The sequence below is a fragment of the Cryptomeria japonica genome, chromosome 11 (assembly GCF_030272615.1).
Source record: "Cryptomeria japonica chromosome 11, Sugi_1.0, whole genome shotgun sequence".
Lineage (NCBI taxonomy): Eukaryota > Viridiplantae > Streptophyta > Pinopsida > Cupressales > Cupressaceae > Cryptomeria > Cryptomeria japonica.
This window is the reverse complement of record NC_081415.1, coordinates 599,844,087-599,865,317: the sequence shown is the minus strand read 5'-3', so window position 1 is coordinate 599,865,317 and position 21,231 is coordinate 599,844,087. Positions and strand designations below refer to the sequence as shown.

General features: G+C 32.9%; 1 protein-coding gene across 2 annotated transcripts in view; it reads right to left on the bottom strand.

Annotated features, from left to right (window-relative positions):
- Positions 1-1,722, bottom strand: part of LOC131038276 (retrovirus-related Pol polyprotein from transposon TNT 1-94) — a 70,735-nt gene extending 69,013 nt beyond the window's left edge. The window contains exons 1-2 of one of the 2 annotated variants that reach the window (XM_057970621.2): positions 1,546-1,722; positions 1,318-1,431 (exon numbers count right to left, since the gene is read on the bottom strand). In XM_057970621.2, the coding sequence (XP_057826604.2) occupies positions 1,318-1,431; positions 1,546-1,585 (154 nt within the window). In that variant the 5' untranslated portion in view covers positions 1,586-1,722. Of the gene's footprint in view, positions 1-1,317; positions 1,432-1,536 lie in introns of both variants that reach the window. The other variant, XM_057970620.2, reaches the window with a different exon arrangement.
- Positions 1,723-21,231: the final 19,509 nt, after the last annotated feature.

Below are 21,231 nucleotides of genomic sequence, written 5' to 3'. Positions count from 1 at the left end.
GTGTTTCATGACAGAATGCACCTATATTATTAGCTAGTCATTTCATCTGACATCTCGAATCTGTACAGACCTAGTTAAACAATAATAAATCTGCTTAGCAGTCCCACATATGTGGCTCTTTTTTGGTTGTTACTAATTTGGGATCCAATGTAATCTTCTTCTCATTGTCGATAGTCAAGACTCCCTGGCTATTGTTAACTAGAATCTAGAACAGATATTTTCCACTCGGAACACGTTAACCACTCTGTTAATGTGTTGTCCATTGACATTTGACATTCAAGTTGTTGAAGGATCAATGATATCAGCGCAAGAATTCAAGTTGTTGTATAACCAATGATCTTGTTACTGTTGGAAATAGGCCACACTCAGACCAACGATGGACTAACCATAGAGGAGCTGGTAGCTCAGTTCGTAGAGCACTCCAACAGCAAATGGAATGTATGGCTTACGGGGGCTGTTGGAAATAAGCAACACCCGGTCCAAGGATGGACTGCTCAGTTGGAGCAGCAAATGGAAGATCTTAGGTTCAAATCCTAGCTGGTCCATATAAGCTGTAGCTCAACAGTTATCTAATCAGCCAGATCACACAAACCTTTTGTATTTAGTTCATAAACCTAATTGTTTACACTAAGCAGGATACTGTAAAACCTATTAGCATCACTGAAGGATCCTCGGCTGAAAATTAAGTTATATAATCCAGAACCGTTACAACCTTGGTCATTTAGCATCGTAAAATCTTAAAAGAAATTGTGAGAGACAAGATACTGAATTCCGCGTCTGAAAGTACAATTGAATGAGACTGAAGGTAACAATTCAAACAGATTGTGGTGTACCATAATGGTACCGACGTGCATTTGTATGAGAACGACTGGTGCTTAATTTGCTGGTTGGCAGCAAATCTAAACAACAAGATACAGAGATCGTTATGTGGTATTGAAGATAGGATACACAAAAAGTATATATAGCATGTTTTTATCCTCGATGTTGACACAACCCATAGTCCATCACTTAAAACCGCTGTCACGCAGCCCACAGACTGAGTGTCAAGCCTTAACTTAAAAAGCAACAAAAAAAGCAATTGTCCACAGTCTGAGTGTCAAACCTTAAGCTAAAAAGAAAAAAAAAGAGCAGTCGCCCATAGTCTGGCTGTCAAACCCTAATTTCTTTTTCACAAGGCAATTTAATCTAACAAGGCGGCAAAGAAGAGAGGGAAAAAAAAGCAACTGCCTCCACAATCTGAGTGCCAAACCCTTTTTTTTCTTTTCTGTTTTTTAAGAATGCGATTAAACAAGAGAGAAAAAGAAAAATATCTTATACCTCCAATGCCCGCATTCAGGAGAACTAAACCTGACAATAAGTATCGGTGGCGATAGAAAAAAGACTCCGACTGGCCTTCAGGTGTTACAGCACTGGACAGCCCTCTTCTTCCGCCTAAACCGCAACAATTCAAAAGTTATTACGCAGTGGAATCCACAAAATTATTTAAAAAACTACGCCTGCGAAACTCTATATCCTACATTACTTTCTTTTTCTTACGTCTAACACCTGCTATGGAAATGTTGGAGAAAATCTTATAGACGTTCATGTTTCTTCCGAGAAAAATACACACAATTCAAATCGATCTCCTTTCTTAGAGATCTTGCTCACATATGGACTCTTGCTAAATAGCTTCAATAGTGTAGAGAATCTTTGCTCTGCGCTGGCAAGACGTCTTTACTTTCTCTGACGAATTGTTTTATTCAAATGTTTTATACAAAAGTTAGGACTTACAAGGGAAATAATAAGGGAACGTAATATGCTAACACGACTAAGCACTAAACCTCGCTTAATGAGTTAGAGATAAGATTTTGCTTTTAAAAAACAATTAGGGGAGAGGACTCATTAGTTGTGTCATCAAGTATAGTGCCACATCAACATGCTTTTTGTCAAGGTGTCCAAAACAGCCCAAAAAAAAGTGAGACCAATAGGTGTGTAAAAAAGGCCCCAATACTTGTGCAGGTGATGTAGCATCACATGATTGGTTACTTTTCAAATAACAACTTCAAAGTCACAACTATTGGTGCATAAACACACATAAATTCATATTTTATGTTTCAAACAATAGTTTTTATTTGTACTATTATTGAAGCAAAAAGTGTCAACCCTCACAACAATTCATACATGCTCAACTACTAGTGCTCTTCCCCTACATAAAAAAAATTTAGAAATATTGTTATAACTAGCACTTGCACCTTAAGGAGGTGCAAGGGTTACGCTGATAGGAAATAATAACTTATAAGCGTAGATGCTTATTTTGATATGTGATTTGTGCACAAAATAGTTTATTTTGAAAGATAAATAATCAAAGTGTGAGGCCTCACCTCGACTCAGTCTGACATTCAGTGGATTTTATATTTAGACTATCATGGATACTTTATTTTGATGCATTTTGAGACTTGGAACTTATATGATTTGAGGATTTGGATAACATTGCTATGATTTGATGATTCACTTACATGCTTTATGAGATAGAACACTACATGATTGTTAGATAGGATGATATTGCAATGATAGATGTCGTTATTGAATTTGCAGGACTTTACTATGAATATAGAACTATGATGTATGGTTTGGTTTAAGTGAATTGGGGTGAAATTGCTTATGAGAATTTGCTTGATAAAAGATGTATTTAATTTGTGCAGATGAAAATTTTATGCAAGTGATGATGTGTATTGTTATACTTTTGAATTATATTATATATGGATATTTGTAAGTACTAATGTGTAAATTGAGATGCGCAGGAAATTTACCATGTGACCATGGAAAATTACGGAGAACCAAACCTAGACTTATGTATGTTCGTAAGCCAGGGGTTGTCTATTTGGAGAGACAACACCCCGTTTGTGTTGTATTTTATTCGTAACAGTATATGCTGCATGAGTGTTAAGTGTAATTTAAATCTAATGTGTAAAAACCCACAAGAGACGATTTCATGTTTTATTTTGTAAAAGTGTTTTATTTGTGTCACTTGACACATGTGAGGATTTAAATTTAAATGTTTTTGTTTTGTCTCTTGGAGGGAAAGTGTTTAATTATAGTTTTTCTTAAATAATATAAGGTGTTGTCATAAATACTTTGGGAATATAATCTTCGAAGTGGTCAACATATGTTTGACCCGAAAATAAACTTCAGAGGGGTTTAAAATGGGTTAAATGAACACCTAGGGGTAGTTTAATAGGATTTCCTAAAGCCCATAAGGTATACCTAGGGGTTAGGGGTAATTTTAGGCAAGTTTCTACTTTTAAATGATCTTTTTGACACTTTAAAAATTGGCTTTTTTGAGTTGTGCGAAAATTGAAAAAAAAAAAAAATTAGAAGTTAAATCTAATTTAGATTTTTCCTATTCGAATGAGAGTCTTTTTGCATTATGCTTTTATTTCCTTTTTGGTTTTTAGAAACTTGTGAGAACTCAGAGAATGGGCTTCTCAAGCAAGATTTTGAGAATTTGAGGGTAATCACCCACTCTCCATTCTTGGAGACGAGAAATTTAGAAAAGAAAAGAATAGTGTTGGAATAGAAAATTTAACTAAGGGTAGAAGAAGAAGAATCGTGGATTGGGCAGCTCTTCCTCAAATATCAAAACTACCATTGGGCAAATTAAGGTTGGTTGGATTATTCTTTAAAATGGTTATTTTCTTGCATGTGTTTGAGTGTATGATTGGTGAAGAAATCTAAGTTTCTTGAATGGCTTGTTTTAGAATTTCATTTGAAAATTTTGTATTATGCTTTGTTGTGTTTTGGGAGTTTTCTCAAGACCTCTTACTCTTGGGAGAGGAGGATCTTGTGGGTGGTAGCAGTGACAACCCTCGAGTGAGAGACTCTCGTTTGAGAGTGATCACAAAGGATCTTTGTGTGACCCTTGCTGCATGGCTTGTTTGTGCAATGGGGGTCATAAGGAGGGATATAAGGCTAGAATGCCTTTGGGGGGCATAAGGGATAAGGGGTTGAGATTCTTGATGTATTTATTGTGCCATGAGGTGGCTACTTGTTTTTCCATACTTGCAGTTCTCCTCAGGGTATTGGTCCACTACCACCCTTTGAAAAGACCATCACCAAAGTGTGGTGTTGTGTAACCAAGTTGGGAGTGTGCCTGAAAATCTATGTGTGTATATTTTGTCTTCTTGGAGTTTGCATGTTTGTTACCCGTCTAGGAATTGGTTCTCCGAGCTCGGGGGTGGCTACCAGTTAGCCTAGGCTGGGAGGTGAGCACTTCGTGGTCATATTGTGATTTATTATGCAGGAAAGTCAGGAGAAAAGAATAGGAACAGAGAAAAGATGCAGAAGATTATTGTGGAAGATACTTAAATTCATTTGCAGTTATTTGTTTAAATTTGATAGTAGAAATATTCCCTCATTCGTTGAATGAGAGGCAAGTTGTAATTTTGAAATAGGACATGAGATTTAATATTGTAGTAAAATAAGGAAACATCTTGTAATTTTGCAGAATATCGATAGAGTTGTAATAAAATCAGATATGCTTCTATTTTCTATTTTAGAAAAAAAAAAAAAAAAAAAAAGGGGGTTGCTTGATTTGCATGCAAAATTTATTTTTATTTTGAAATATGGAAAAATCAGCTTTTAAATTAATTTTACCTTCATTCTACTTGCAGAAAAAGAAATATGAATAATAATTATTGTTAATATTTTAATGATTGTATGCATATTGTTTAAAGACATATATTGCAGTTTAAATTTCCTATTGTAAGATTTTTGTGTTTTTGGATCCTAGAAAATGATAGCTGCAAGAATGAAATTACTCAATTAATTTTAGGAATAAAATCCTAAGCATTCTTCTCTTCTACTCCTTTATTTTGAGTTTATTAAATTTTAGATTTTTAAGTTGCTATAAAATTTATTGATATCTAAGGATATTATATTGCAGAAAATAAATTTATAGTTATTTACTTTGTTGATTTCTTTTATATTTATTTACCCTAGACTCCAGCAATATCATGTTTATGCCTTGAAAATATAACTGTAAGAAAAAATCAGAGTGTTAGGAATATATAAAATTCCATCTAAATCCTATATTCATAAAGCAAATGACAAAAAAAAAAACATTATTCATCTCTGTAATTGAAAATATAAATAATCTTCTTTCACTATTTTTGTTATAATCTTAATAACAAATATATATATATATATATATATATATATATATATATATATATATATATATATATATATATATATATATATATATATATATATTTAAAAAAGAAAGAAAGAAAAAAATTTAAAACAAAAAAAAATGATTTAGCAGAGGGTTTCGACCGGGGGTCAAGCGCACTGTGCAATGCACAGTGGCCGGCAGCCGAGCGCACTGTGCATGGCACAGTGGCCGGCAGCCGAAACCACTATGTATTGCACAGTGGCCGGCGGGCCGAGCTCGCTGTGCACTGCATAGTGGCCGGCGGCCGAGCCCACTATGCCTTGCACAGTGGAAACTTCGGCGGCGCCGAGCTCCACCTTCCGCCTCCTCCATGTTTTCGCCTCCTCCTGCGTTCGCTCAACCCAATATTCCGCCATGGCCACCCTGCGTGGTAATGTAGGGTTTTTTAAAATATATATATAATAAATTTAAAAAGAGAAAACCCTAGCTCAGTTAGAGCTAGGGTAGAGGGAAAGATAAATAAGTTTAAGGGTTTAAAAAAAGGGGCCATAGATGTAACTTTTATAGTTGATTTTAAATTAGGTTTTCATGGTAATTATTATTTAGTAGTGGGATATTTAATTAAAACTAGTTAGGGTTTCAAATTAGATAGGCGGGGAATTTTTAATTCCATTTAATTATTTTTTTTTAGAACTAACTAATTGTGGAGCCTTGGATTAAATAAAAAGGGAAAATTAATTCCTTGAGAACTAAATTTAAATTTCTGAATGTTAATTATCCTCATCGGACAACGTCATTGAGAAATTATTTGACGCGATAATCCATTAAAATAATTAATGATTTAAAATGTCTTTTAGACAATTTGGAATATTTGGAGATCAATTTTATTATATGCGTCTACCATTTAAATGAGTTTATTCAAATAAAATAAATTAAAACATTTAGTTTCCGCAAATGAATTTTAATTAAGTTTCGGTACGTGGTTGTATCAAGAGTTAGTTTAAACTTTGTTATGACCAACATGATAACACATGTCGTGAAAGCAAACTTTGTTAATTAATTAGTATGTTTTAAAAAAAAATCATTCCGTTTTTGCTCTGAATTTTGGGCATGACACAAAGTATTTTATATACAAACTTGGTTAAGACATAAAAAAATATCAATCTTATACATTTGGATCTTGAAGTTGACTTTTCATCATGGTTGGTATGAATGAGCTTCAGGTTAGTGTAGCGTCCTAAAATTGCACCCCTTGCAATTTTGACCACATTTTGGGCCCTCACCCTATCGGTCTCATCCCCATGCTTGATCGGGACATGTTTATGCCTCCCCTATGCAACCAAACCTCATTGTTTTCATCTTGCACCTTGCATGGCAGGACCAGGGGGCTACGCCCTAGTCCTCCCTAATTGGGACCTATCTTTGCCCCTTGGCCCTATCTCAATTTTGAGTCAGAAATAAATCCCCTATGTTGGCCTCTATCAGAAAATTAAATAGTTGACAATAGGCAAGTATATAAGAAGGTCTTCCCCTCTCATTTAGCATAACACACAACCATAAGTTGAGAGCATGACAAGGTGGATAAGGCAAGGAGACTACATTCAAGCATCAAGCATTCATCATCTAGCATTCCTCAAGGTTGCATATACTTCATCTATCCATTGGAGCATCATTGCATCATTCATTTGCAAGCATGTGTCTGTGTTAGGGTTTTGTCATGTTCATGTCATTTCATACAACATATGTGATTACATCTAAGAAGCAAAGCATCATCATCATCTATTGCAGATCTGAAGGTATACCTTTCCATCATTTATTTCAAGCATTTGTAGTACTTCATTCAAGGTTAATTCCAAACCGAGGTTTGACTTAAGCAAACCCCTTTCTTCTTCTTTCTATGTGCAGGAAACAGGTGTACAGTTGTACTTCTGAAATTGAGCTTTATTTGCAAAGACGGAAAAACCTTTTTGACTCGCGGAAAATTCGGAGGACCTTTTGCCCGATTTCACAGAGCAGCTTCGAATCATCTCAAACTTCTCAAGTCCAAGTGCACGGCTGAATCATGAATCTATAGCTCATTGTTTTCTCATACTTTATCTTCATTTCCAACACTTTACTTATTCAACTTACAAAAGAGAGTCAAACACATTCCAATTTCAACCAATCTACTTAGTATTCAATCCTTATATCACTTAGGATTGGATCTAGTAAATTCAACCCCTCTTTTGAATGTAAAGTTTCCCCAAGTGAAAATCAGCTTAGTGATTTCCCCTTTCCAAGTGGTGAATTTGCTAAGCCCCGAATTTTCCACTTTACATTTTGGTGAACCCGACTCCTTACACCGTTAATTCTTATTTTTTGTTTTCAGATCTGAGTGTATGCAATTTAAAATTCCAATTTTCATTTATAAGTTTGATTTCCTTGCAAATGTTAAAAATTTAGAGGTTAATTTCACTAAAACACTAATTTTTATTTTCAAAATTGAGCTTGTGAATTGCTTAATTTGAATTAGTTATTTCAGATATGAATATTCATTCAGTTTGCAAATTCAAGTTTTCATCTACAAGTCAAATTTCACAATTAATTAATTGGTTAATTTCAAAAACCCTAATTTTTAAATTCCCTAATTTTTAAATTTTTAAATAGAGCTTGTGGGTTGTTTAAATTTTGAATTTCCCTCTTCAAATTTGGTTGCTAAATTAAAATTCAAAATTCAAAATTGCAACCTTGGATCAAATTTCAATTTCAAATTTAGATTTTAAAATTAAGTGGTTAATTAAACAAGCCTTAATTTCTAAATTTAAATTAATTGTGTGTATTTTCCAATTTCCAAATTTCAATCTCAGATCTATTTTCAAATTAAGTGGTTCTTTCTACAAGACCCTGATTTTAAATTTAATTCTCTTGTGAACAATTTCAAATTTTAATTTTAAAAAAAATAAGAGGTTGATTAAAAGAGCCCTAATTTTTGAATTTAAACTAATTCTTTCAATTCTAAAATTTCAACATTTCAAATTTGAATATTAAAATTAAGAGGTTATTTAATAAAGTCCTAATTGTAAAATTAATTTTTTATTGGATAAATTCTAATCTTCTAATGGGTAATTTTAAATTTAAATTGAGAGGTTATTTTCAAGGCCCTCATTTAAATTTCCTAGGACGTTGCATAAATTTTCAAAAATTGAATAATCATTTTTCTACAAATTTTGAATTATTCCAATTTCCAAATCTCAACTTTCAAAGTCCCATTTTCAAATTTTCATTTCACATTTTTCAAAATTAAAAAAAACAAAAACAAATTTGAATCTCATCAATTTAAATAAATTAAGTCATTTTATAAAAATCCTAATTTATTTTCAAATAATTTGCTTGAACTTAAAATTTAAATATTTATCATGGCAATTAATGGACTTGATCTATTTTCTATTTCACATATGATTATATTGCTATTTAGTACATTTATTATAATCATGTGTTGGATAATGGCTTTTTTCACTTCACGTTACTTCTTTTCATTCATAGCACTTGGACATATTGCATTTTTTTAGATTTTCAAATTGATTCCTTTTCATAAATTAGATCTCAAAGCTTTCATTTTTCATGTATGTTGTGTTATGGTGATATTTTTAGGCAAATGCATTTCATACATAGATCACCTAAAAGCTTTTGTAGATCCTAATCCTAGAGATGACAATGAGAAACCTAATACTTGTACCTCTCCTAGGGTATGTAATGTGAATGAAGAAATAGTTAATACTCTTGCCAATGATCTCTCTAATGGAGAGAAAGCATTGAAGAGCAACTTGTCCACATCTTCTTCTCATATTACGCAAGGGGGGCAAGGTCAGAATATTGGTGTTTCCATCTCTCTAGATCCTCCTTATTCTCCTAGAGCCTATCTTAAACATCAAAACATTTGTAGAGAAGATGATGTCATGAATTTCATTTATGATCTTTCTCCCCATATAACATTAAGCAGAGATGAGGCCTTTGATGATAAGGATCTTCCTTCCCAATCTACCAAAGAGGATATGCATGATGAAAGAAAGGAAAATCCTCCTCTCCACGATATCCCTTCTTCATCTACTAATACTTTTATTCTTTCTAAACATCCTTACACTACAAACTTCAAAGAAATTTATTAGAATGTTCCCATGCCTTCTCAATTAAAATATTCTTATAGGAGTGGCTTCAACACAATAACAAAACAAGGTTTTAGAGGACAAGGACTTGGAAAATTTGAACAAGGAATTCAAGTTCCTATAAACCCTCCTACACATATAACAACAGAAGGCCTAGGGAATGATAATAAATCTCCTATGGATGATCCCCTTAGGATTCAAGACTTCAAAAACCATCTTGAAAGACAAAGGATACGTCAAGAGGCTAAAAGGGCTTCTTCTTAAAAAACTCTTTTTTGTTAATTTAATCAAACTCATGATCATGATGCTAGTGATTGTCTAGATTTTAAAGAAGGCATACAAAAGTTAGTTGCTAATGGAACTATCAAACTCATAGATGACAATCATTCCTCTTCTAATAACAACTCTTGTCCTCAATCTCAAAAGAACAAACCTACATCTATTAATGATTAAGAAAAATTAGCAACTAGAATCTTTTGGAGATTGAAGTATGATAAGAATATTTATTTTCCTTTCATTAGACCTAATTACAATTATAAGCATAAGAAAGGTAATGCACATTGTCTTTTTCATAATCGTTATTCTCATTCTATTTGAAAGTGTAAAGCATTTAAGGAATTTGTTCAAGAACAATATGATCATGCTTGTATATGCCTTTCAACATATCTTGCTCTCTTTCTAGTTGAAAAGGTAGTGCCTTAGCACTTCTTTCACCCCCATGTTTCTCCTCACCCTATGACACAAGTAGTTAACTTAGTTGGGGGATCTTTTTCATTAGAGTTGATACTTCTTCAAAATCAAATATCTTGGGGTAGAAACATGATTTCCCCTCTTTCTCTCCTCTTTTTAAGGTTTCACTATTTCCTTTGTGATTGTATTATTCATAAATTAATGTCCTTTCTTGCATGAAATTATCCTTCATGCGAGCACATATTTGTTCCTAGGACGGGACCTATTCCTTGCTTGAAATGGTGTATCTTTTATGAATAATCTCTCCTTAGAGAACTTTTGTGAACCTTCTTCTTCCTCCTTCTTTCTCTTTGGAAATTACCTCTTCTTTTGTGTTGTGTTATTCATCACTTGATTCCCTTTCTTGCATGGAGTTATCCTTCATGCGAGCACATGTTTGTTCCTTGGTTAGGACCTATTATTTGTTTGAAATGGTTCGTCTCTTATGAATAGCCTCTCTCTAGAAGATGTGTAATTTTCCTCTTTGTCCTCTTGCTTGGGGGCAAGGATGGTTTTTTCACCCTCTCTCTTTCTATATAATGTATCAATATTCCCTTTAGGGGTTGCATTTTTTATTGTGGATATCCTTTCTTTCAATGGTATGTCTCTTATGATTAATCCCTCCCTAGGGGAATATGTGATATCTCTCTCTCTCTCTCTCTCTCTCTCTCTCTCTCTCTCTCTCTCTCTCTCTCTCTCTCTCTCTCTCTTTGAAGATTACCACTTCTTTTGAGATGCATTTTACATAAACTAATGTCTTTTATTGCATTGGATATTCATTCATGTGATTTTAGTGTGCATTTCCTTATGCTTAATCTCTCCTTTGAAGATTATGTAATTCTTCTCATTGTCCTTACACTTGGGGGGAATGATTGATTTCTCCTCCTCTCTCTCTCCTCTCTAAGGATCTAATTTTCCTTTGTGGAGTGGTGTTTGTTCATGATTGGATGTCATTCCTTGTGTGAAGTTATTGTTTTCTCAAGGATTCTTTCTTATATAAGAGGTGTAAGTCCTTGGCTACAACCTCTTCTTCACTTGGAAATGTCTATCTATCATAAACTTACCCCTCACATTGGGTCAAAAGTGTGTCATCCTTCATCAAGAATCCCTTTCACCTAGCAATAGGAGGAAGGTATGAATTGTTGTTTTTATTCCCTTCTTTTGGTAGAATATGTTATGTTTGTTCAAGAGAGATCCTCTTAGAGCTAGATGTCTTTCAAGCAAATATATCTTCTCCTCTAAGGACCCCCTTTACACTTGGTGCAAGATATCTTTTTCAACTATCTTATCCTTGCTTGAAGAGTATTCCCTCTCTAGCTTGGATTTATGCCATTGTTGCCTAAAGGATATCTCCTTGGTGTTGAAGGTTGGTATCCTTGTCTCTAAGCTTTCTTAAGACATCAACATAAAACTATACTATATAGTACTATGCTCTTGCATATCATTTTTGCATGTCTTAAATGGGGTGTTCATTCTTGGAATCAGAGTAAAAACTCTTAGAGCGGGATGCTTCACACTCAAAACCAAATGCAACATTTGATATATGTTTTAGATGGGGTTACACATTAGGGTGAAAGCATAGTGTTGTGTCACACTTTTAGCTAAGTGTGAACGAAAAATAAATCCTACTCGGTCGAGTAGGACTCGGCCCTACATATACCTATTGACTGCACTAAGCCCCCCATTTGCACAGTCCAAAATAGCTGGAGCGGGAGGGGGGCTAAGAAGTCTTTCGGTCGAGCAAGGTGAGGCCGAAAGGCTTTTTTTCTTTTTTTCTTTTTTAATTGTTTTAATAATTTATATGTATAGAATTTAATTGTTTAATTGTTTTAAAAATAATATATGTATATATATTGTTTTAATTACATATAATTAAAAAATAGACAACCAAAACATATACAACCAAAAAACATATACAACCAAAAAAACATATAATTACAAACAATATAAGAGAATATAATTTACAAACAATCTCTCTAATTACATTCAGGCATCCATGTATACCTTCCAAGAGTTTAGGAGATCTTTTAGTTTCATGGAGTACCAAAGAATATCATATTTAATAAAGGCAATTTTGATAAGATCATATTTGAGACACCTGGATAATGTCAAGGTTTTGGAAAAACATACACATAATTGGGAAGTAAATTGGACTATAGATCAACCCATCACCTTAAGATTGATCAACAAAAAGAGATTGAACCAAATTCTTGAGGACTTGTGAACAAAAAGATGGGAACTTACTTGCCATTAATTGAGTTTGCATATGATAACACTAACCATAAACACCCTTCTCATTTCTTCATTGGAGGTTCGTAAGCTCAAGTATTGTATGCTTAACAAATAGGCTCAAACATGGTAGTTGTGGATCCAAATGAACTAGAAAAGATGAAAGACCAAACTTAGATTGATTCGCAATTGGGAAATGTAGTGGATTTTTAGAAAATTTATAAATGACAAAAATATATACATCAAAGTAGTCATGTATTGGAGAGAGTGTTTCTAATAAATTAGCCACTAACAATATTGATTATTTTTTGTCTTCAAAACTTGCATATCACTTTGTGGAACCTTTTGAGATCCTAGAACCCTTTGGTGCAATAAATACTATATAATGAACTTCATCATTTCAACTTCTAATTATAACTTTAGTTATTTAAGTCTTGGCTCCATATATCCCCTACTTCTCTCAAGTTCTACCCCCAAATCATGATTCTAAATGTTGGTTCCCTCCCATTAATCATTATTTTGATTTGAATTCTTAAAACATTTTAATAGCTTCATTGACATTTCCTAAATATTTTTGGTCCTTTGATCTTTGGTTAAATGCTTTTGTGTGAGTTTGATTTTGTTTGTCATATTACCATGATTTTGGGAGTAGGCTATTGGGTTGATTGCATAACTATAAGGTAATGGGCTAGAAAATGGGAATTTTTTTTAACAAATATCCTAAAGGGGAGAATTTTCTATAGTTGGGGTAAAGATTTGAAGCACTTATAGATAGAATATTAACATGGTGTAAAAATGTGAAATGTAAAATTTTATATCTAGTTTTAAAATGTGCTTTTTTGTTCTAATACTTAAATGATAATCTAAGGTATTTATGTAAAAGAAATAAAAATGTGATATTTTTTAAAATTACATCAAAGGGAAACACGTGCATGTGGTCGCCACATAAAAAGTAGTAATTTATAAAAGTATTCCTTCAAAATTATTGTGTAGATATGATGCAGGAGCATCTCAATGTAGCTTATCACATTTCGCCACATAACATCACTTTGGATTCTGATAGTGAATAAAAGTAAATAACAATAACTCATATGAATTATATCCAAAGATCAAGAGTTTTGTATCAAATTGTGAAAAGTTAAACTAGATTAACTAGATTACATTTTACTCTAATGAATTTACTTATAAAAGCAAAATGAAAACCCTAGATAAAGTAAAAGGAACCTAATTAATGATTTATTAATAAATTAGGTGATTATCTATTTTAATCCAACATTATCTACCTATTACAAAATTTTATATTTGAAGTACAATTATGTTATAATGATTATTATTATTGATATTTGTCGTAACTTTCTAGTTTAATTAAACGATCTCATAATCATTATCTATAATGGTGTAGTCGCATATGCATATTATAATTTGTATGTTAAATAAATTCATGTGTATGTTCATGCAATTTGTTTTGCAATGTAATCTTTAAGTTTCAATATCTATAGGTCGTGGTTCATTTGATTCGTTTTGTTTAAAATGTTTAACTCAAGCATATGTGTACAATGTTTCATCTTGTTTGTGGCATACATTGTATACGAACTTGTTTTTAATTCAATTTAATGTATACATGTAGATTCACACACACACACACACATGTTCATACATTTCACATCACATCTAGATATGGCTTCTAGTGGTTCACAACATTTTTCTTTTGAGCAGAGTGTGCATCCTGATCCTCAGCAGACCTCACGTAGGTCTGAGACTCCTGAGAATTCAAAGACTGCTCGTACTCAGACTATTTTGAGAATGTAGTCCTTGTTAGGTCCCGGAGACAACTGAGAGGGGGGGGTGAATCAGTTGTCAAATAAATTCAAAACAAAAGAAACTTAACCAACTTAATGCTTAATACCGGTAAACCAGTTAAGTATGCCAGTAGACAGTTTTAACAGTTAATTGTTATATCGGTAAAGATTAATGCATTAAACATAAACATAAAGTCATCCACAACACATGACAACAATATTTGTACATGGAAACCCTGTAAGGGGAAAAACCACGGTGGGAAACCTTACCCACAATCAGATGATACTATTGCAGATAGTAAGTGTACATAAATGGGGTATGCACATGCAGAAAGGCCAACAGCCTAGAGCTCACTGCTCAATCACAAAATGAGAGTCACACTGACTACAGTTGGATGGTTAAATCCAATAAGAATGTATTGCACAAAATTGCATCTTCATATGCTGGATTCAATACCGGTGTAATGTTGATATGCTTTCATAAAAACCTAGCTTCACCTTCAAATGATGTCTGCGTGTATTGCACCGCTTAATATCGCATATACCTTCACACAATTCTTTTTTTGCATTCCACACTTGATCTTACAAATAAGATCTTACATTTATACCATAACCTAAGACCAATTTTAGTAGGTCGGCTCTACAAGATATTACAATAAAAACATTTTACAAATAATACAATATCCGATGCAATAACCAATTGAACATGTTGGCTTAATGCATTTACAACAATAATTAATCATTTCCATAGCGTGCCATGCTGATCTGGAAAAGATAAACCTGTCGGTGTAACTCTAGATAACCTTGGACCTATTTGCCGGTAAAAGCAAATATGCAAATATGAATATATCAATGATTAATTTGTTAAGATAAGATGTCCACACAATGTCTTCGATATTACCAAGTGTCTTCCATATCATTCCAAGTGTTGGTGATCATTATATCCTGTCGGTGAACCATATACCAGTAACTGTGCAATAGTTACTTGCTTGCTGGTGAATGTTGTTGGATCTCCAAAGTGCTAGTATTTTAGTAGGTGTTGACATCAATGACAAAACCATACCAAAATACCAATAGTCCTCTCTAGCACAGTTACAACAAACTTTAAATTAACACTCATGTTTTGGCCAATAGAGATAAATTAGAACGTATTAGAGATGAGTTGATGTGTATGATTGAGCTTGATCAATCATACAACCCATATGATGACCCTCACATTAAGATTTTTTATAGGACTTTATCTCACACTGTATATGGCACGGTTAAATGGAAAACAATAGATAGAGATGTTTCTGCATTGAATGTGAAATCCATGTTCCCATTTTACATGGAGATGGCTCTAGTTAGAGGATATCAGGTCATTAGATGTGAGGATCCTATTGTCACACCATTCATATATCCTAGATGTTTGGCGACACATCATAGGTGGCCGCAAAAGGATGAGCTGCCATAGTATTTCTACAAATAATTGTATGCAAAATTTCATCTAGGATATGAAGTTGATTACACAAACTTTCCATGACATGTTGGGCAAGGTAGGGGCAGATTTGCAGACAAATTTAGACACCATGATACACAACCCCCTAGTAAGAGGGCAATGGTGGGTCAGAACCTTTCAGTTTTTTTGAAAGGTTTGGATTTGGTCATAGGTGGTGCTGGTGATATGGCAGCTGAGGAGGCATGCGTTGGCATGTATTCTAGCATTGCCAATATTGCTACTCAGGTTGATGAGATGTCTTCTGATCATGTAGGGAGATATATGTTATGTTCTCGTACTGCCCCTATTGTTGATGAGACAGATCCATTTTATGACCCATATATTTGTTATGAGCTACCGTTACCTGCAGAGATCACATGTTTATCGGAGGATCGTCTATGCCAGATGAGCTTCTATTTAGTGAGTGATCTTGTGGATGCTTATCAAGCTCTCTCTACATTACATGGGATCACTCCTCAACAGCTGCTTGAGTTTATTGGATGAGTACTTCAAAGATCCTCGACTAGTACTAGCCATGGTGGAGGAGATTCAAAGCCTGGTAGTTCCAAGCAGGAGGATATTTTGATACCTCCTACAACTCCCAAGACTGCAATGCATCCTACACCACAGACTCCAGGAGTTCAGTGACGAGGTTTTTCATCTCTTCTTATGGATGACTTTATTGATCCAGATGTTGTGTCATTACACTCTTCGGAGATATCTGTAAGAATCTAGAAATTTTGATTTTGACTTAGTTGTATATATAAAGTTTCTATGTATTCACTACCACTGACATATTTTTTTATTTTTAAATATATATTACAGGAGATTATGATGGACGCGATATATGGAGATTTGCATGCACCTGGTGATCCTATTCATCAAGATACACAGGTAAATTTAAATTTAAATTGACGTGCTTATTTTTTTCCTATTCATCACGATCCACTATATATATAATTTTTTTAATATGAAAATTATGTACACAATGTAGGCCCCTGGAGCAAGCGACGAATCAGATCGGGGATCAAGGCAAGGCGCGACATAACTCATTATATTGTTATATACATGCTTGCTTCTTTTATTATGTATATCTGACATTCTATTATACATATTGTGGACATTTAGATATTATACATGAACTGTGAACATTGCATTTGTAGCCTTATTTTAGACATTATACCTAGACATTTCATACATGTTACATGTTTATCTAGACATTTCATGTGTTACATGTTTATATCTACATTTCATGTGTTGTACATGTTTATTTTATGTGTTACAATAAGCTCTCACTCTGAATTAGGTGCGCACTCTCACTCTCCTAATTCATCAACACCTTTCCTTAATATTTATAATTTATTATTTAGTGCATAATTTAGTTGAAAAAGGATGTCTTAAGGGGATCATAATACATGATAAATTAGCATTCAATTTCTTTGAACTAGTTATTATTGAATTTGTCTACTTACTTGCGTTACGTGTTTATATAAATTTCATAATTCTGAGTTACATGTTTATTTTATGTGTTACAATGTTCAAATTTCATGTGTTACATTTCAGTTAGATTTATATGAAAATCATTTCCACATTTCAGTTAAATTGATATACAAATGATATATACTAGGTTTTATGGTTGGTATTGGTATTGGTTTTATGGATCATTTTAGTAGGTTGTGGAAATATAATTAACAATATTACATGTTGTATTTGTTGTAACACTAAAACTTTAATATAAAAATCAATAAAAAATCAAAATATATTTTCTAAATCAATTAATATAAATAATCACTAATAAATATGAGTAATGCAATTATGACTAGTGCCTTGTTCTTAATCAAGAAATAGAAATAATTACTAATAATTTCTTAATCAAGCAATATAAATAATTACTAATAATCTAATTCAAGTAATATAAATAAGATCACTAATAATATAATGTAACAAAGAAATGAATTTACATGTGTGTGAACTCATAAAAAATTGAATAACAATGTGTGTGTGTGTGTGTATATATATATATATATATAATTTAGCATACTTAGTTCATAAGGGGATCTAAAATTAGGATCTATTAGGATGTCTTAAGGGGATGTCCAAAGAGGATGTCTTAAGGGGATGGCCAAAGAAGATGTCGTAAGGGGATGTATAACATAAAAGAATACATTTAAATTCTTTTCAACCAAGCATGCATATGTAACAATTTATATAATTTAGCATACTTCACATAAGGGGATCTAAAGTTAGGACCTATTAGGATGTCCTAAGGGGATGTCTTAAGGGGATTTCCAAAGACAATGTCTTAAGGAGATGTCGAAAGTGCATGTCTGAAGGGGATGTATATCACATGTATGTATGTAATTGAAGAATACATAAAATCATAAATATAAAAGCATTTCAACCTTGAGCATGCATAACAATATATGAAAACCATTGTTCACCATGTCAAAAAAACAAAACTAGATATGATCCAATATTAAAAAATAATCTCTAAGTTTTAATATGGTCCAAAAATATATATATCCAATCCTAGTTCAAATTAAACATGAGTTCAAACTCTAGTTCAAATATAAAAGTATGACCTACAAAATCAAGTTAGATAGCCTAAGTTAGCTCTTGATACATATAGTCTGGATCCTCTCTATCTTTTATTATCTCCAAAAAAAATTAACGTTCTTCAAAAGGTAACCTCCACTTTTGGTTGCCACGTCCTTTTTTTGGCAATGTCTCAAATTGTAGCTTTGTTGCTATAACCAAGTGATTGTAATGTAGAACTGTTTTTCTAGGCATGTATTCAATAAATTGAACACCATTTTTGTCTATCTTAGTTTGTTGATAATAGGTGCCTTCTATAACAACTGAACCAGTTGGATATGTTTGTCCATCACTGTCTACAGTTACTTCTGGCAGTTTGAATTTTTCTTTTGTGCATCTTAGTAGATAATAATCTACACCTTCCATATTGTCAGGATCCGCAACCACAACAAATATATCACCTACATGTATGTACATCCACATGACACCATATAAATTTAAAACAAAAGTAAGATGTATCTATAAAATTTGAACATGTCACTACATGATCTAAATTAAAACTAAATAAAAGAACATGTATGCACACATGCACCTGAAATGAATAAATCATAAACACGTTCATAATCAGCTGAATATGTAGGATCATGAATGTCTATGTCATTTTCGTCATCTTCATAAGGAGGCATTCTGATTAACTCTTTCATATCCCATTGTGAGACATATCCATTTGCAATATTCTCGCATTGACTCATTGGATTATCCTCAACACAATCAACACAAAAGCATGATTTTTCTCTTACTTGAATCAATGGAGGCTTGTGGTGTCCTGTAGTCATCACTTGATGTAAATTTTTAATACCAACAATTGTTTGACAATTGTAAGGATTAGATCGATCAATACCTGTTACAAATATGAAATGAAATTTGCACATTTTAAGATCAATTTTTTTAGGATAAAAGTGAAATGTAGAGTTGATGAAATTTTTTAAGAATTCTTGAGAACAAAAATATTTTACTTTTCACTTCCCCCAAAAAATGTTTGTTGTATGGCCTGTCTCGACTAGAAAAATGACTTTGACACCATTCAACAATTTTGTTTGCATTCTCTATGCTATTACCTACATAAAATAACTTATAGATGTTGTTATGTGCACTTCTTTTTAAATGAAATTATATGAAGAAATAGATACAAACAAATTGAAAACAAAATTAACAGTACCTGCAAGTTCATGTTGGCAAAGTGCACGCTTCACACATGCTCCTACTCCATTGTGCTCTCCTTTTCCATGTCCACTTTCAAAGAATTTCCATAGAAACTTAACATTGTGTCTAGCATGGTGCATGGATAGCCAATTAAAGGCTTTTGAAGATTTAAATTGTCCTGCTCCAGAAAGTTGTATGTCATGTACATGTACAATTGAAAATTTAAAATTAAATTAATCAAATTGAAATCAAATACAAATTTATATATAAATGAAAATGAAATGAAACTTATGTACTCACCTGCACAACCATCTGACCAAATCCAGTGTTGTGAAACATTTATCTCGCAATTTGCAAGATCTTCAAAAAACATTGCAAAATAATGCGCTACATAGCTGCTATCATGAACCTTATCATCGCTGATATAGAAATGAACCTCCTTGATGATAATGCGTTCATTTGGATCAATATAGTTTTCTACCCCATCCACAACAAATTGTGCATGTCTATAGGTCACTTGCACAAATGTTGCAACTTGATCAAAATGATAATATTGAGCTTGAATCTGTGATTGAGGGGCAAATGTATAGTTCTTGGAGAAATCTACAATTGAAAGAATACAACCAGGTGGAAAATAATTTTTGGAATCATGAAATTGTTTATCTTGCCATCGTGCACCATGACAATGTTGGATATGTGGATAAATCATAGTACGAAATATGCTCATAAATTTAAGGTAGGGCAATTCACTTTCCTTCAATGCAATTTTTTTGGATTCATCTCCTGACTTAGTTTGATATGTCTCATATTGAAATCTCTTACACAAAACTGGCATTGAAACATCAATATTCTCAATTTGTAATGGAATTTTTTGCAAATCTCCACAATCAATGCATGTACTTTTTATACATTGTACATTGAAGCCATCTAAATCTTTTGATTTATCACATAACATTGATTTCAAAAATTGTGTCATACTTCCAGGGATGACCATATCTGGATTAAGTACTGCCATTGCTTTTTTATATGACTCTAAGTATAGATGAAACTCAACATGATTTCAATAACAACAAGTTTCACGTACCTTATTTATGCGTACAAAGAAAGGGTGCAACCTCTCAAACATTCTCTGACATATTTTCACATCTGAAAATTCTTCTTTGAATGCTTCAAATAGTTCACTTTGCGTTGTATCTACAAAATGTTTAGGATGTGAAATCTTCATATCAGTCTCTTCATCTTTCATCTGTATAGTGTCCCTTCAATTGGAAGAAACCTGGGAGTGGTTGGTCCAATATTCGATGACCAGTCTTCTTACATCTTCAGAAATTTTGTCTTTTCGAAGAAGTCTACAAATATTTACCTAATTCATTTCAATGTTTTCATCTAACATATTGCTCGTCCTAATATATATTTGAACAATTTTTCTAGATATATGCAGTAATTCAAAAATTGTTGTAACTTGTCTTTTATGTGACAACCTCTTACTAGAAATCGTAGTCATCAACACTCTACATGCAACACTTGAATCAACTCCTCGACTTGTGGTATCAATAGGGTTCAATGCATCTTGCAATTTTTCAACTATTGTTTCTTTTACATGACCTCCCGAGCTTTTGCTATTATCGACACCCAACAACTCCAAAATAGGAGTCGTTTCTCTTTTCCTGAATAACTTTACAAATAATTGTGCTCTCCCGACCATAGATTTTTTTTCAAAATATTCCTCCCACATGTTTTTGCAATGCAATTTATTTGTGTTCTCAGGTACCATGTGTTCAAATGAGATTTGACTGAAAAGAGAATCCTCATTCATCTCCATCAAATTTCTCATGATAGAAGAAAAATTTGTACCTTTACTAGTACTAATTTCTTTCGCTACTTCAATTGCATCATCTTCAACATCAACATGATCTTCCTCAACATCAACAGGTTGCTCTTGATTACATTTGTATGACCTTTCTT